The 18140-nt window shown below is 41.0% G+C and overlaps 1 protein-coding gene across 1 annotated transcript; it reads right to left on the minus strand.

The window, feature by feature from the left end:
* Positions 1-1499: 1499 nt before the first annotated feature.
* Positions 1500-2384, minus strand: LOC143306153 (uncharacterized). The gene has a single exon (XM_076692937.1). The coding sequence runs from the start codon at positions 2382-2384 to the stop codon at positions 1500-1502; it is 885 nt and encodes a 294-aa protein (XP_076549052.1).
* Between the last annotated feature and the right edge of the window lie 15756 nt (positions 2385-18140).

Raw genomic sequence — 18140 nt, forward strand, 5'->3', positions numbered from 1 at the left:
CGGTGCACGGACACCATGCAGTTCCTGTACTTATCCACCCGCAGTGCGTCCGCCCAAATGTCGGCTCCGTAGAGCATTATGACCTCAGCAGTGCGGAGAAGCAGCCGGCGCTTACAGGGGCGCGGGCCCCCAATGTTTTTCATTAAGGTGCTGATCGCAATTGTTACCTTCACCGCCTTGTCGCAGGCCTTCCGGATATGATCCCAATAGATGAGCTTGTAATCTAGAGTCACCCCCAGGTACCTTACGGCCCTATTGGTTTCGAGCGTCACGTCCCCAACCATCATAGGTAGTGAGGCTGGTATGCGCTTCTTTGTTAGCAGCACTTACTCCGTCTTCGCTGTTGCCAACTCGAGTCCATGTTTCTCCATCCAAGCGCTGACCCGTCGCATGACCTGGTTGAGGCGCATCTGAAGGGCTTCCAGCCCCCGCTCGACCAGTATGACTCCAACGTCGTCCGCATATCCAACGAGATATGCACCTGCGGGCATGTCTATACACAAGATCCCGTTGTAGAAAATATTCCACAAATCCGGGCCCAATATGGAACCCTGTGCCGCCCCTGCGGTCAGCTCTTTCCTCGCTGGGCCGTCCAAAGTGTGGTACGTTATAAAGCGGAACCTCAGATAGTCGTCCAGAATTCGTAACAAATATTCTGGAACACGGAATTCCCGCTCCAGTGCCATCAAGATCTTTTGCCACCCAACAGAGTTGAATGCATTCCTCACGTCCAATGTTACTAGCAGGCACATTGGACGCGAGTAATGGTTCCCCCGTTCGGTAGCGCGTGCGGCTGTTACCACCTCCTGGACCGCGTCGATGGTTGAGCGTCCCCTGCGGAAGCCATACTGGCGCGGGGCAAGGCCACCAGCCGCCTCCACTGCTGCTTGAAGCCGTGTCTTCAATAGCTTTTCCAGCACCTTCCCTGCCGTATTAAGCATGCATAGCGGCCGGAAGGATGAAGGAGAACCTGGTGGCCCCTTACCCTTGCTGATCAGCACCAACCGCGCGCACTTCCAGCGGGAGTAGAAAACTCCGGCCTTCAGCCAGGCGTTATACATGCTTAGCAAGAGCTCGGGATGACTGCTAGCCACCAGCTTTATCAGCTCCGGAGGGAGCCCATCAGGTCCTGACGCTTTTTTGTTCCGGAGCGAGCTTACGGCGGCGGCGAGTTCTTCGCGAGTGAAGGGGGGCGCATTTGGTTCCCACGTCGGATGCTGACGTTCCGATCTTTTAGGGTGATCGGGGAACAGGGTGTCCACAATGTGCCTCATTGTGCAGGAGTCCATTGGACCCACAGCTACTTGGGCCCCGAGCTTTTTCTTGACAACCCTATATCCTAGGCCTCAAGGGTCCCGGTTAAGGTCATCCCCTAGTTGTTGCCAGCACCGACGCTGGCTCCCTCTAATTGCGTGGCGTAACTCCCGTCTGGCCGCCTTGTAATCGGCAGTCGATTGGGGTGCCACATCCTCCCTTCGTCTGGCCCGTTGGGCTACCCTTCAGAGCCTCAAGCACCTGCCCCTGAGCGCCGCTATTTCGGCAGTCCACCAGTATACTGGTCGCCGGTGACCTATCCGCACCCTCGGCACTGAGAGCTCACAAGCCCGTTGGATATGAGCCATTGTCTGACTGGCTAACAGCTCAGCCTTCTTCCTTGGGTCAGTACCACGGGGGATACTCTCCAGGGAGGGTTTCCCAAGCTCTAACGCGTGAAAGAGAGCTTCGTGGTCAGCTCGGTCCGCTCTCCAATGGTAACGCGGTTGTGCAGCGTATACGCGACGCGGCGCGCGATGTCGGACCGAGTAGGTGATATACTGGTGATCACTGCCGGTATAATCCTCGATCACGCGCCAATCGTGCACACGCGCCTCCAATGCCTCGGTGGAGAAGGAAATGTCGACAATGGTCTGCCGATATCCCGGTCTCCGGATGGTCGAGGTTTGACCGGAGTTCAGCACTACCAGGCCCAGTCTGGAGACCATCTCCATGACCCTTCGACCCCTGGAGTCCGGCTCCATTCCCCATTCTACGGCCTTCGCGTTGAAGTCACCAGCAACGATAACCTCACAACTCATGTCTCGGACCGCGTCCTCTAACCCGTCCAGCTTCTCTTGGAAGTCGCCTATTCTTTCATTGAGGGTGAAATAGCAGCTGACATACGTGACGTCGCCACTGCCTACCCACACGAACCCGCGACCCGTCCCCCGACGCTCCACCGTGAATCGGCGTGGGTCTGGAATCCAGATCGCGGCTGTCCCGAGCTCGTCCGAGTGCCAGCCGGTCCCGTCTCTGTCCCGATATTGTTCGCTGATGAGCACTATATCAGCATCCTTTTCGAGACAGAGCTGTGTGAGGAGGTCGTGAGCTGTCCTGCTCCGATTCATGTTTGCCTGTAGTACTTGCACTATTATGACGTTCCAGACTTTGCTAGGGCTTCCCGGAACACCCTGCATTCGGCAGATCCCGCCAAGTGCTTTCTCGTATCAGGGTCGGTGTTAACGTCAGCACAAAGGAAGCACTTAGGGTTTGCCGTGCAATCAGCCGCCTTATGTTCCAAGTTGCCGCACTTAAAGCACATGGTACTTCGATCGGGCCCCTTGCACCCGCGTCCTTCATGACCATATCCCAGGCACCGGAAGCATCGCGTTATTTGCTTTCGGCGCCTGATCCTGCAGTTCACCCATCCAACTCTAAGGTGGGACTGCTCCAGCAGCTTTTTTGCGGCATCTTCGCTAACAGTGAGGATCGCCATCCGTTGTTCCGCCTTATTATGTCTGGTTAACCTTAAGGCGAGAGGCCCGTCATAGCCCGGTAGCTTGCCTTTCATAGCTACGACTACCTCTTCTTCAGTGGTGCAGCAATCCATCTCCCTCACTTCCAGAACAGCTCTGGGTATCAGGACTCGCACACTGCCAGCATCTCGTATCGCCTTCTGCAAGGAACTGGTGAGGCCGTCTCTGTTCTCCGCTGTAGTTTTCTTCAGCTAGAGAAGTACCTCCCCGTTCCTCGTCCGCCGAATTGCACCGATGTTCACTCCGCACTTCTCGGGGTCAACCTGGCTTCGGATGCCTCCCAAGATTTCCGCGTAGCTTTTGCTTTGCGCGGGTTTGAGGGCGATGGCCTCTGGGCGGGCACGCTTCTTTGTTTTCCCTTTCCGCGACTTCGTCCCTTCGCCCGTTGCCGCGTTCCCGTTTGCTGACTGCAGCGGAGGGCTATTCTTCTTGTTCTTCTTCTTCTTCCCCTTTGCGATCACCTCCGTCCATTCCGTTTGGGCGGTAGTGGCTTCTTCCTTCTTCTTCTTCCCGACGTTGAGCGCCGGGGGCAATGGTGGACTACTGGCCGTCCATTTTTTATTTGCAGCAGCCGCCACCGCCGCCGCCGCCGGACTGGCCAATGCTGCCGTGCAGAAGGTAGGGGTCGGAGGTGCTGGGTATGCACCTTCTAATTTACGGCGGGCAGTCAGGCTGACACGCCTTGTCTCCGCGAGATCGTCAAGCGCCTCCTCCAACTTGGGGAGGCCATTTTTCACGTCTTAACTGATGTTAGGCTGCCTTTTCAGTGCAGCCAGCATTCCCGCAACAAGAGCCTTCATTTTCTTAAGGCTCTTCTCCACCTTGTCCTCCGCTTCGTTGATGGTGCAGCGTAGATCAGCATCCTCGCTCGCTCCGACCAGACTGCTCGAAGCGGCAGCATACATATTCCCTCTTGTCTTCTCTAAGGTATTTTGAGTTTCATTCGCCATAAATACATCTTTGCTACTCCAGGATACCAGGCCGTCTCCGAACGCGGTTGCCTCCAGGTGTGGGGGGGTGATCACGACCGCAGCTACCCCCATGACTGCGGCTGCATGTGGCATAGGGGAGAGAATGTTACATCCGCCCCGTACCGTGCACCATCACCTTTCATCGGCACCCTGCTACCCCCTTGGGAGCGGCGCGTTGACGCCGGGAGCCACCAGGAGACGCGCGCTGCACGGATCGTCCACACATCCCTTTCGGGCAGTGTCACCGTACCCGCTCCGTCTCCTGACCCATCGAGAAAAACGGCCACCCCTAACATGGGGGACAGACGCCGACCAGAACACCGCCCGATACGGGAACAGACGCGATCTGGCTTTCAAGTTCCAGTTTTGGTCCGCGGTCGGTATTTTATTTCCCAACTACCCTGCATATCTGCAGAGCATTCCCCTATCCGCCACCCGGGGACACGTCCGGTGGGGGACTGGAAACCCCGCACGGAACTGTATTACATCATACCTAATGTCGACATAATAATAATCATATTGTTAGTAAATGTACATTGATCTGTGGGATGTAATCAGTATATTACATTATACCTAATGTAGATGTATTAATAACGATATTGCTATTATATGTATATTGATCTGTGGGAAGGGATCAGTATATTACATTATATCCAATGTAGATATAGTACTAATAATATTATTATTACATGTACATTGATATGTGGGAAGGAATCAGTATATTCCATCATATGTAATGTAGATATAGTACCAATGATATTGTTATTACATGTACACTGATGTGTGGGAAGGAATCAGTATATTACATTATATCTAATGTAGATACAGTAATAATGATATCGCTATTAAATGTACATTGATCTGTGGGAAGTAATCACTATGTTACATTATACGTAATGTAGATATAATAATAATGATACTGTTATTAAATGTACATTGATCTGTGGGATCTAATCACTATATTACATTATACCTAATGTAGATATAATAATAATGATATTGTTATTAAATGTACATTGATCTGTGGGATCTAATCACTATATTACATTATACCTAATGTAGATATAGTAATAACGATATTGCTATTATATGTACATTGATCTGTGGGAAGTAATCACTATGTTACATTATACCTAAGGTAGATATAATAATAATGATATTGTTATTACATGTACATTGATCTGTGGGAAGGGATCAGTATATTACATTATATCCAATGTAGATACAGTATGAATGATGTTGTGATTAAATGTACATCGATCTGTGAGATGTAACCACCATATTACATTATACCTAATGTAGATATAGTAATAACGATATTGCTATTATATGTACATTGATCTGTGGGAAGGAACCAGAATATTACATTATATGTATGTTGTAAGGCAGTTCTGGTGACATTTTTTCCAATGAATGGGCAGTTTCGGCGACATCTGGCAGATTTGACGACCGTCGTCAAAGCCATAGCGGTATAATGGTGGTTTTCGTGACAGTCGCTATAACTGCCCATATACGGTTCAATTTTAATATACGGTTCCATGCCAAATCGATAACTTTTCAGCGATTTTGTTCTAAATGAAATTTGTTGTAGTCCATGTGAAATTCGGAAGGGATTAAGTCATCACTTTGCAAGTTCAGAATTTGTTTAGAAGTTACAGGCCTTCGACGTTTTCAATTTTTGCCCATTTTGGCGAAAACGGGCTTCAGATACGAATTTTCATCTCGGGAACTGTTTGTCTGATTAAGCTAAATTTTTTTTTAACCGACTTTGAAAAGGAGAAGGTTACCCAATTCGATCAGTTTTTTTTTCTTTTTCTTTCCTTTTTTTATGTTCATCGATCACTCCGAGATGGATAGACCAATCGGAACGAAACCTTTTGCATCTTGTAGGACCTGTCTCCCGATTGATCCCATAAAAAAACATCTTGCATTTTTTCATTGTTTACCATTTTTTGTTGCAAAAAAGCGTACTGTTTCGTGTATGTTCGGCGTTTTTTTTACAGGGAATGTACCAATCGCGATGAAACCTTTCGTATTTAGTAGAAGATGTTTTCGCGATGATCCCATTTGCAATAAACTTTTTGCTGCAATTCTCTATTGTTATACTAATGTTGTACGGTGTGTAGCTATTACTCTGCAAAAAATATCCAGATCACCACTAAAAAGTGTGAAATACAATAATATAAAAAAAAATACAACCGACTACAAAATGCACTATAAAGTATGAAGTAATGTTGATTTAATTTGTATGAATTCTCACCAGCTCAGTTGATTTAAATATTAAATAGCATATTAAATACAGTGCAATCTTTTCGGAGGCAGCGCAAAATTAAAAATTTGATGAATGAATGATGCTGCTGAATATGATTTGATTGGAATATGGTGGACTTGGTAATAAATGGGCAGGAAGGAAAAATACATTAATATGTGAAATCGTAGAATAATTAAAGGATTTACATTTACATCTTTACCCCATTCGAAATTTATACCCGTTTATTTGTTATTACACACACAGACAATTATTTTTTACAAGTTCAATATACTCAAAAAGGGTACATTCATTTATACTACCGCACCATTTTATAATTCATATTTACAAGTATTGACAAGTAGCTACAGTAAGATGTAGTTATTAACAATTATGTACAAGTACTTGTATCTATTTACAATAATTGTGTGTCTGTAATAACAAATAAACGCTTGGAAATTTCGAATACAGTAACGAAGCAAATGTACGTACTGGATAGAAATCATAACTTAAATTCTATTAAAATTACAGCGCATGTAATTAATTATTAATGAATGCAATGATTATAGCACACCTGCAATAGTTATTCGAAAGAGAGAAATTATAATTAAAAAAAAAAGTGGAGAACCATGGATTTGAACCGTGGACCTTTGGATTGCAAGTCATGCGTTTTACAACGGAACCAACGGTGTGTATACATGATTTTGTCATACTTCTCAATGTGAGTAGTTACTAACTTTAATTGTTAATATCTTTTAAACAATTAGCCGTCTACCCCCAAAATGGAGTATAGGCGTGTTCAGCTCGACGAGCTCCACAAGGTCGCAAAGTTACATTAATAAGTGGGCGTTATACTTGGGTGGTACCCCTTGCCAGTAAGAGCAAACTGAAGGATGAATCACTTATTTTATGAAGCAAATACAGTCGGGCAAACTATGTATAACTTTTGACAGATACAGGTCAGAGTGAATCACATCTTGAAAGTACTTATCAAATTACAAGCAGAATCAACCATATATTGCAGGAAATGGAATGCAAGATGGAATAATGTTGCTGAGTAATAAATACGTGCAAGTTTCTTTGACTTTATTTGAACTTTATATGTTGTTGACAATACGGAATGGCATGGTACGTACATTCATATATACTCTTGCTACTCCTTCTAAAGTAGCATGTATCTCTTTACATAAAGAAAAAAATTATATAACAGATGTCTTTCAATAATTGAGTATGACAATCAAAATCAAAATGGGAGTATATTTGCCATTATTTGGTAAGTAATTTGGTGGATTCCAAGTATAAATGCAGTTGAATATAATGTATCAATATATAATAATACTATTTCTTGTTCTTTTTCTATATTTTCAGAACCTGTTCAAACATTGATGGGAAAATTAACACCAAAAATTATGAAGTAGAAAAATTGAATGGATACATTAAAGAAGTTAACCAGCGTAAAGTGAAATACTAAGGCAAATAACAAGAACGTACTCTGAAAAGAAATGCAATTACTTTGTCGCAAGATATATCTGGAAATATGTTTAAGGTGTTACGTCCCGACGGAAGATTTGAAATTTATCCACCTGGCGTCCCTTATCAAGCCCTTTTGGGTTACGAGAATTTCTCATGTAAGGGGCGTACAGGCGGGTGTTTCGGTTTTCCGCCAATCTTTTCATTCCTCCTCGACCTTGTACATTTTTGTCAAGCCTTTCGAGGTTACGAGAATTTCTCATGCAGGGATGTACAGGGAAGAGTTTGAGTTAATTCTTTTCTATTTTTGACTTCCTCTATCGCTTTCTCTTCTTTACCTGCTCTACCCTGGAATCGTGTATCTTGTCAAGCCCTTTCGAGGGTTACGAAAATTTCTCATGCGAGGTACACGAGGAAAGGCCGTTTCTATTTTCTACTTTTCAATAGTTTACGTGACCCTCCTTGAAACTATCGTCGCCAGCCATTGTAATAAGAGACTAATACGCACAAAAACTCGGGTTAGCTCGAGTGAGAGAGAGAGAGAGCCGTAGCAATAACACCAGCGCTACGCAGTTATCCAGTGCTTCGCATTTCGGGAATTTCCCTTGGTAACTGCGTAGAAACGGGAAAATCGTAATAACTCTTTTGTTAGAAACCTCTTTCTCACTCTGTTGCACAAAGCGTCAGCCGGTCCAACAAGGATCATCGTTACCTGATTGTAATAATGGTATGAGAGAGTGGATGGATGAAACAAATTGAAACAATGAAAGTAAGAGTTGAGAACCCTTACGAAAGCGAACGTCGCGAACGTTCGACCGCCGTTCGAAAATCAAGGGTCGTTCGAAGCAATAAACACTATTGTATCGAAATTCTAAGAACTGCCTAGCGATAACGGCAAATTTTGAACAAAGGAACGTTCTCGAAGGAACGTTCGCCAGATCTAGAATTGTTTAAAATTTATAAAATGCGAAATGCCGAATATATCGAGGCGATAGTTTTAATCCGCGATAGATTGCATAATTCGCCACGGCGTTACAACCACCGTAAGCGCGTCATCCGCTTTTAAATATATTAAATCATACTGTCTTTTTGCAATCGGGAATGAATAATTTTGATCATGATATACGGATGACGGTTTCCTATCAAAATCTATATTTCAATTTTGATCTATATTTCAATTTCAAATCTCAATTCGCATTCCAACTGAACTAATGGTTATATCTCGAATAAATGCCGTTAATTAATTATATGTATAAAGAGAAATACTGCGTAGTTTCTGAAAACCGTTGAAACTATCATGGCGACGAATGAGAAAAGGAAGGAACACCAAAGAAAGGGGATGAAAGATCTTCGTCTAGCTCGCGCGTCTTAGCCAATCACCGGGCACGCGACACTTCCAAAAACCGGCTACGATTCGCCAAACCGTCCCCTCCAAGGACGATGTTCGCGCGACGGGCCCTTCGGCCGTCGATCGCGCACGAAATTTGTCACTCTTGATCGATCAATCGTAAGTACGTGATCGGGAGCCCGTGTGTCCGAGAGACAGAGTTATTTGGAAGTTCGCGATATTTTCTCTGCGGTAAAGTCCTCCGCGTAGCGAGGCAGAGTGCCGTGCGAGTTGAAATAATCGGAATTCTGGATAAGGACTCATAGACGCGCACGTAAAATCTTCTCTCTCCCTAAATTTCTATCTTTTCTTTCTGATTTTAAATCGTTTGCTCGCGTAGTAATTTCGTATTAACTTCACTCCGTGTAAATCATATATTGATCGGTTTCGTAATAAATTGTAATTAATCGTAAATCGTTATTCGTTTGTCTTTCGTCGACGTACTCGTCCGTTTTAATTCATTTCCGCCGCGACAAGTGCAGTGATCAACATCTTACCGTTTCTTTGGTGTTCCAGATCATCAGGCGAATACAGAGAAATTTAGCTAACGAATATCAATAATTTTGTTTCGCATTATACAGCGTAACGGTAAGTCGTTTCAATTACATTTTTCGATTACGAAAAATTGATTGATTGGCAAAACGGGCGATCTGGTCCAGCCCTTCAGGGTTACGAGAATTCCTCAGGTCAGATCGTTCCACCGTACGAGGTATCGATATCATTCAATATTAAATATTATTTTCCGTTTATTACAATTTCGAAATCCAGTTTCTTTCCATCATCTAAAGGTCACCTTAGTCCAGCTCCTTCGGGAGTTACGAGAATTTCTCAGGCTAAATTCTCAGTATACTAGTCTAATGTTTCAAATGTGATATCAGAGTGTTTTCATATCCATATATATATATATCTTGTTAACTAATCTTAAGCATCTTTACACTTGTACACATTTTTGCAAAACTGGTAATTTTCAATTTAACGGAATTTCTAAATTATTGAACTCATAATTTTGGCAATTATCTGTTTTTCATTCACGATTAAACCAGTTTCATTTAGTTAAACAGTTTCCATTTATTTCGAACACACCTCACACGTTTCAGTTAAAACTGCGACGACAGCCGCGGATCGGCGTCGCGCATCGCGGGCCCCCACCGCGGCGGCATCCCCACTCCCAAGTAATTAGAGTATAAGTAGGACCGATCGATGCGCGGATCGATGAGTTGCCTCGGGGCTTCGGCCCCGACGGGACCTCCTCGTAGGTCCGGACCGGAGCACCAGAGCTCTCGACGCCATGGCTGACCTGGCGAAGAGATCTCTGGCCAACGGGTCGCAGCATTGCACTACGCTACGACCTGGCCGCTCCCATAGGTCCAGCGGCCGTAGGCGCCTAGCCTCGTCAGTCCCGTGGTTGACGCGGGGTGACCAAGCTAGTGCGCGTTCATAATCTCTCGGGTGCTTCCGCGGGGATTCCGAACGCTAGCTTACTCGGCACCGCAGATTGCCTTTGGCAGCCGATTCCGTCCAGCTTTGTGGCGTTGCCCAGGCTGGCCAGGATTGGTCGTCGACTCGTTCGCTGCTCGGTTCTACCTCGGCGTACGAGAAGACGAGCCGCGTGAGGCAAGCGGGCAGCAACTCCACCGCAGCGCGAAACACCGCAGCGCGATTGAATAAACACCGTCGGCCCAACCGGGCCAATCCTATCCCGACTCTACCTTCTTTGCGTTTGCGTACGTTTGCGTCTGTTTGCGTTCGCGCTCCGATCAGCCATTTCACTCCGCGCTCCGACATCGCGCCGTTAGTTGTAAGACCGCGTAGCGATGGCTACGACCTGCGCTAGAATTAAGGCCGCGTACTTTCTGTGACGGACCGGGTTCCGACCGTAGTTCGTAAGTCCTGTACATTAGGCTTAAGATTGGCTCCACGTGTCTAACCACCAGACGATATTCTGATTGTAGCTCCCGAGGCAGGAGAGCACCGCCCAAACACCCGGCGCAAGGGAGCCGCCGCTAGGATAGCCGCCTTTACTACCATCTCCCTTTTCTTTTTTTGAATAAATGATACTTTATTTTTCTACTAACACCGACTCGTTATTTACCGACCTGTTCCCATGCGAACCCTGGCACGGGGAAACCGCCGTGCGCACCGAACCGACCGACCCCGTTACAAAACACGCCTACCAACATACCCAGATTCAAGGAGGGTCCCGTTCGGGACCAAGCGTCGAACGAACCCAACGAAAGGCTAATAATTATAATCTTTTAACATCTTATCAATTTTGTCTTTCGTCTTTTAATTTGTCGAGAGCGTTAACACGCTCGAGGCTGGTGGCAGCGATACCAACCATCGCGCTAAAATAGGGAAGCAGGAATTAGGGGTTAAATTCCAACCAATTAATTGAAATTTAACTACCTATATCTCCAATTGTTATCTTTCCTTTTTACGTTGCGCCGTCGCACGCGCGCAACGTAACAAAGGTAAAAGAAATATAGCATCTTATTTTCTTCAATACATGCTTTATTTCAAATTAATATTCTTGAGTAAAATGTATGAATATATAATAATATGATTTCTTTTTCTTTATTTTCAGCATTTATTCAGACATTAATGAGGAAATTACAACAAAGAATTTATGGAGTAGGAAAATTTGATAGATACAGTGAACAAATTATCCAAAGAGGATTATAAAATTAGATATGTTTGTTTTCCAAATCATCGACTATAAAAACAATGTAATGCCAGCATATTTTAAGTAAATAAATTAATAGGAAAAAATGAAACTCTTAAATTATAATTTCCTGTTCTATTTACCTTAATATAGAATTTAATTCATGGTTCACATTGTCGTTTTGTACTTACAAATAAATACTTTTGTCGTGTAAAAATTCATAAATATGTGGGATGCGACGGTCCCAGCCTAGTACCTGAGACACTCGAGGCCGGGTTTATGGCTGGGCCACCCGACGCAGATGGTTTGCTGGCGGCCGGTGACGACGTTGTCGGAGTTAGTTTTAAGTTTATTGTTTAGGCGTAAGGGTATGAGTGAGAGAGAGAGAATGAGGAAGTGAGTGACCGATGCCGAGAGTGTGCATCGAGGAGAAAGCGGGCAGAACATCTGAGAGAGTGAAGAAGGGCGGATTAGCGAAGACAGTGTGGATGAGTGTAGTCAGAGCAGATAGATATAGTACAGCTAGTTTAGTTTAATTTAGTTTAGCTTAGAATAATAAATGACAAATTACATGACCACTTGTTCTCTGCTAAACCTTCCAATCCCACAAATAAAAAAAAAAGTTGTAATATCACAGTTGTTACTTTACTATTCACATCCATCTATTTTGTATCACTTGTGTTTATAAATGTCAAACTTATCTCATCCGACTACAGCAGTCCAATTAAAATATTCTATTGTTCAGACCATTTAGAAAATATATTAAAACATTTAGAAACAATCTTGTTCAGCGAAGACTTATGGAGAAAAGATAGAAAATGATATCCAATTACTATGAATAAGTTTTATGTCACCATAAGCAAATATAACCTAAAATCTTACAATGCACAATTCACTAAATCTCTTGAACAATTGTACTAGAATATTTTAATCACATGTAGTCCGACAATATATTGTGTCAATTCTATTTCTTTTTCCTGGTAATCACCGATACTTTACAATTTTTTGGCGAAACACGGAGCACATGACAGAATGTAACGCGTTATACAGCTGACGCGATAAGAGTGTAGAAATCGATAGAAATTGATAGTTCCACTATTTTTCCACGCATTTTCATGATCAACCCCTTTTTTTGTCGAAAATCACGAATACTTTTCAATTTTTTAACGAAGGAAGGTGCTTATCATGGAAAATAAATTGTTCTAAATACGACGCAATAAAATAGTAAAAAATCGAAAAAATCAATAATTCCACTATTTTTCCATATATTTGCATGATCGACCACTCTTTTTACTGGAAATGGCGAATAGTTTTCAATTTTTTAGTGAGAAAAGGTGCTTATCGTCGAAAATGAGCTGTTCTGAATACGACGCAATAAAATAGTAAAGAATCGAAAAAATGAATAATTCCACTATTTTTCCATATATTTGCATGATCGACCACTCTTTTTACTGGAAATCGCGAATAGTTTTCAATTTTTTAGTGAGAAAAGGTGCTTATCGTCGAAAATGAGCTGTTCTGAATACGACGCAATAAAATAGTAAAGAATCGAAAAAATTAATAATTCCACTATTTTTCCATATATTTGCATGATCGACCACTCTTTTTCCTGGAAATCGCGAATAGTTTTCGATTCTAAAAAGAGTGGTCGATCATGCAAATATGTGGAAAAATAGTGGAATTATCGATTTTTCGATTTTTTACTATTTTATTGCGTCGTATTTAGAACAATTTATTTTCCATGATAAGCACCTTCCCTCGTTAAAAAATTGAGAAGTACTCGTGATTTTCGACAAAGAAAGGGGTTGATCATGAAAATGCGTGGAAAAATAGTGGAACTATCGATTTCTATCGATTTCTACAGTCTTATCGCGTCAGCTGTATAACGCGTTACATTCTGTCATGTGCTCCGTGTTTCGCCAAAAAATTGTAAAGTATCGGTGATTACCAGGAAAAAGATATATAATTGACAGAATATATTGTTGGACTACATGTGATTAATATTATCTAGTACAATTGTTCAAGAAATTTAGTGAATTGTGCATTGTAAGATTTTAGGTTATATTTGCCTATGATGACATAAAACTTATTCATAGTAATTGGATATCATTTTCTATCTTTTCTCCATAAGACTTCGCTGAACAAGATTGTTTCTAAATATTTTAACATTTTTTCTAATTGGTCTGAACAATAGAATATTTCAATTGGACTGCTGTAGTCGGATGAGATGAGTTTGACATTTATAAACACAAGTGATACAAAATAGATGGATGTGAATAGTAAAGTAACAACTGTGATATTACAACTTTTTTTTTTATTTATGAATTTTTACGCGACAAAAGTATTTATTTGTAAGTAGAAAAAGACAATGTGAACGATGAATTAAACTCTATATTAAGGAAATTGGAACAGAAAATTACAATTTATAAGTCTCATTATCTCCTGTTAATTTATTTAGTTAAAGTATGCTGGCATTACATTGTTTTTATAGTCGATGATTTGCAAAATAAACTTATTGTTCCGAATATCAGATTTCAATATTAAGGGAAGTGGAAACAAGGTATGATCGTGGTCACCGAGGATAAATGAAACACAAGCAATATTAGATTTTAACGAATAAGAAAGAAAAACAAATGATTTTATTATATAGAAAAAATGACTTTAAAGGATACCGGCTGTAAAAAACCCCAGACTCAAGTGGGGAAAAAGCCTGGTTCCATAAGCAAAATAAACTACAACAAATAAAAGAATAATACAATAACAAAACGATAATATATATATATATGAAAGTAAAACTATAACCTAGAGATTAAAATACTATTTGAATGATCATTCAAGCTTATGACTATCGCACGCAAGAGCTCTTTACCATCCGTACTCCTAGGGCACCTCGCCGACGTCGCAGCCAATCGTCGCGGTCCTCGCACAAATAAACCCTGATCACAGGAGGCGTTCCCCAATTGAGAACAAAACAGTCGTGATCACACGAGCTTAAAATTGCACCCAGTGCATTTCCTGGTCACAGGAAGCGTCCCGCCAAGTGGGGACAAAAAATGACCGTGATCACACGGCCCCAAATGCACTCAGTGCTTCACACGCAGAGGACGCACGCCCGATTAAACTCGCGCACGTCAGCCGATCGCCCCCAATACAAAAGAAAACACAAAAAGAACACAAAAGTATCTCAAACGCACAAAGACCAAAAATACGAGTGCAGAGGTCACGGATTCTCGTTTGAATGTCGGGCCCAGTCCCGAACGGTCCTTTCCACCCCCACACTGCTCGCGCCTGCGTATTGCAGCGTGGCGCTGACACTCATGCCCCCCTTCTCGTGGCGTCAAATTTGTATCCTACAGCTCGGACCAATTATAGAATAGAAATACGAAACCCGAACACTTATCTAATTTAATAATCTTCTTCTTTAGATAATATGTTCACTGTATCTATTATATTTTTCTACTTCATAATTTGTTTGTTGTAATTTCCTCATCACTGTGTGAATAAATGCTGAAAATAAAGAAAAAGAAATCATATTATTATATATTCATACATTGTACTCAAGAACATTAATTTGAAATAAAGGATGTAATGAAGAAATTAAGGTTTAATATTTCTTTTACCTTATTCTTTTACCGTATTCAACTGCACTTATACTTGGAATCCACCAAATTACTTACCAAATAATGGCAAATATACCCCCATTTTGATTCGTCGTATTGTCAACAACATATAAAGTTCAAATAAAGTCAAAGAAACTTGCACGTATTTATTACTCAGCAACATTATTCTATCTTGCATTCCATTTCCTGCAATATATGGTTGATTGTGCTTGTAATTTGGTAAGTACTTTCAAGATGTGATTCACTCTAACCTACATCTGTCAAAAGTTATACATAGTTTCCCTGACTGTATTTGCTTCATGAAATAAGCGATACATCCTTCAGTTTGCTCTTGCTGGAACATTCGTATCGTTGCTGCATTCGAAATTTACAATTGTTTATTTGTTATTACACACACACAATTATTGTAAATAAATACAAGTACTTGTACATAACTGTAAATAACTACATATTACTGTTACTACTTGTAAATAGTTGTAAATATGAATTATAAATTGGTAGTATAAATGAATGTGCCCTTTTTGTGTAAATTGAACTTGTAAGAAATAATTGTCTGTGTGTGTAATAACAAATAAACGTATGTAAATTTCGTATGCGGTAAGGATGTAAATTACATACTGGATAGAAAACATAGCTTAAATTCTATAAAAATTTCAGCGTATCTAATTAATTATCAATAAATGCAATGATTATAGCACAGCTATACTAGTTATTCAAAACGAGACAAATTATGATTTAAAAAAATGAAAATTTGAGAACCATGGATTTGAACCCTGGACCTGTAGATTGGGAGTCATGCGTTTTACCGCGATGCTAACCGTTTTTTTATCTTGTGGACATTGTTTATTAACTTTTGTCTTTCTTCTGTTACAGGTACACTAACGTAAGATCCAGAATAAACGACTGACTCAGTTGAGTATATAATTAGCAACTTATCCTAATGGCGCGCAACTGAGCCTCTCTAGGACACGCTTATTAATGCATAGAGCTTTTGGCTATTTGCTTTGGTTTGTAATTGTTTTTTAATAATAACTTGATAATACAAAAATGTTCAGGAAAGGAAATTTTGTAGATTAAATAACAATTGAATTTGTTTGTTCCAGATGATGGATGAACGAAGAGGGAAAAAGAAAAACATGAAGGAATAGAAACAGTGAGTGAGAGAGCAGAAGATGATAAAGGAAGGAATTATTGTATGCGAAGATGATACAGCGACTTACACACTAATAGGAAAACTTACTTACTAAATAACGCAACAACAAAAACAACTAACTTAAAAGAAAAGAAGACTATAATACAATAATAACGATTAAACTTGGTATACTAAGTTCTTACTATCAAAATAAATGGTCCATGTGTAATACCATTAATAAAGCTTTGTTGAGATAATTATATTTTGCTTATTTAAGTTTATCTTAGCCCTACTCTATCAGTCTTACAAGGAGTAGGCAAGCACTTCGGGTCTCAGATTTAGTTGAAACTTCTTGTTCCTAGATCTTGTTCCTCTGTTTACGAATATATACCATTATAGGCGTAGATACTCGAAGTTTCATTATACACAGCAATATAGATTTAGTGAAAAGTTTCGACAAGAAGCGAACTGACGAAGTGGCAACGTACCTGACACGTACTCAGAAGATTCGGGTTCGAAACGCCCCTCATGGTATGTAATTTTTTTTTTTCAATCTATTTACTGCAATTAATTGGATTTCAAATATATATGCAATGATACTATTCATGACAAACAAAAAATAATAATTGTGTGCAAAAGTAATATAATAAATAATTAAATCAAAGCACATTTTACGAAGGACATTAACAACAAAACGAGCAGATGTGCGTGCAATAAAACTTTATTAGATGTGGAAATGTTTTCGTTATTTATGTTACAATTATTTAGCATATATATATTTTTACGATTATGTTTTGTTTTCAGGCACAGCCAACGAGTTATGCTTTGATTTAATTATTTATTATATTAATTTTGCACACAATTTTTATTTCTTGTTTGTTATGAATAGTATTATTGCAGTAAATAAATCGAAAAAAAAAATTACATACCACGAGGGGATTCGAACTTGACCCTTCTCAGTATGTGTCAGGTACGTTGTCACTTTGCCACTTCGCTTCTTGTCAAAAGCTTTCATTAAATCTATATTTCTCGGTATAATGAAAGTTCAAATACAAGTATCTAAAAAACTATTGAGTATCTACGCCTATAATGGTATATATTCGTAAACAGGGGAACGAGATCTATAAGTGTACGAAGTTTCAACTAAATCTGAAACCCGAAGTGCTTGCCTACTCCTTGTTAGAGTAATTATTTAGGCACTTATTAACAGCCTAGCTAATCGAAATAGCTCTGATTCTTTTGACACTCAAAATATGTACAGGATCCGCTGTAGACTTTCTTAGAATACTGTTTTATCAGTCTTTAAGGGTGATCTCGGAGATCGGCCCTAGCAGCTCGATAAATCAATATTTCTGTAAAAAAAAAAAATGTGTATACGTGAAAATCAACTTAATTCAATATAAAAAGATTCATTAATATAAATGGAAACGTCTTTCAAAAAATATACTTGAAAAATCGCTTTTCTTCGGACTCCTGATCAGGTATAACCCCTTTATATATTCCATCATATATTTAACCATATAATTCATCATACACGCGAACTGAAATATAACCTACCGACGTGAATAAACGGACAATACCACCAATTGCAGACTTCCAAAAGCAACGATTTTAAAATTGACGGCATCCAACTGGCACGAGTCCAAACGGACCGGCGCGGCGCCCAGTCGGCAGGGAATCCAAACGGTCCGGTGTACAGTAGGACTTAAACGGCTTTCGACGATCAAAAGTCGATTTTCGTCAATTCAAAAATTGAAAAACTATTTGCGTACATGTTTCAAAAACAGGCCGAGCGGTGGCTATATGTATAGAAAAAAGTTGCTCGAAATTATCATCTCAAAAACATATTAAACAATGA

Source organism: Osmia lignaria, chromosome 16 (assembly GCF_051020975.1).
Source record: "Osmia lignaria lignaria isolate PbOS001 chromosome 16, iyOsmLign1, whole genome shotgun sequence".
Lineage (NCBI taxonomy): Eukaryota > Metazoa > Arthropoda > Insecta > Hymenoptera > Megachilidae > Osmia > Osmia lignaria.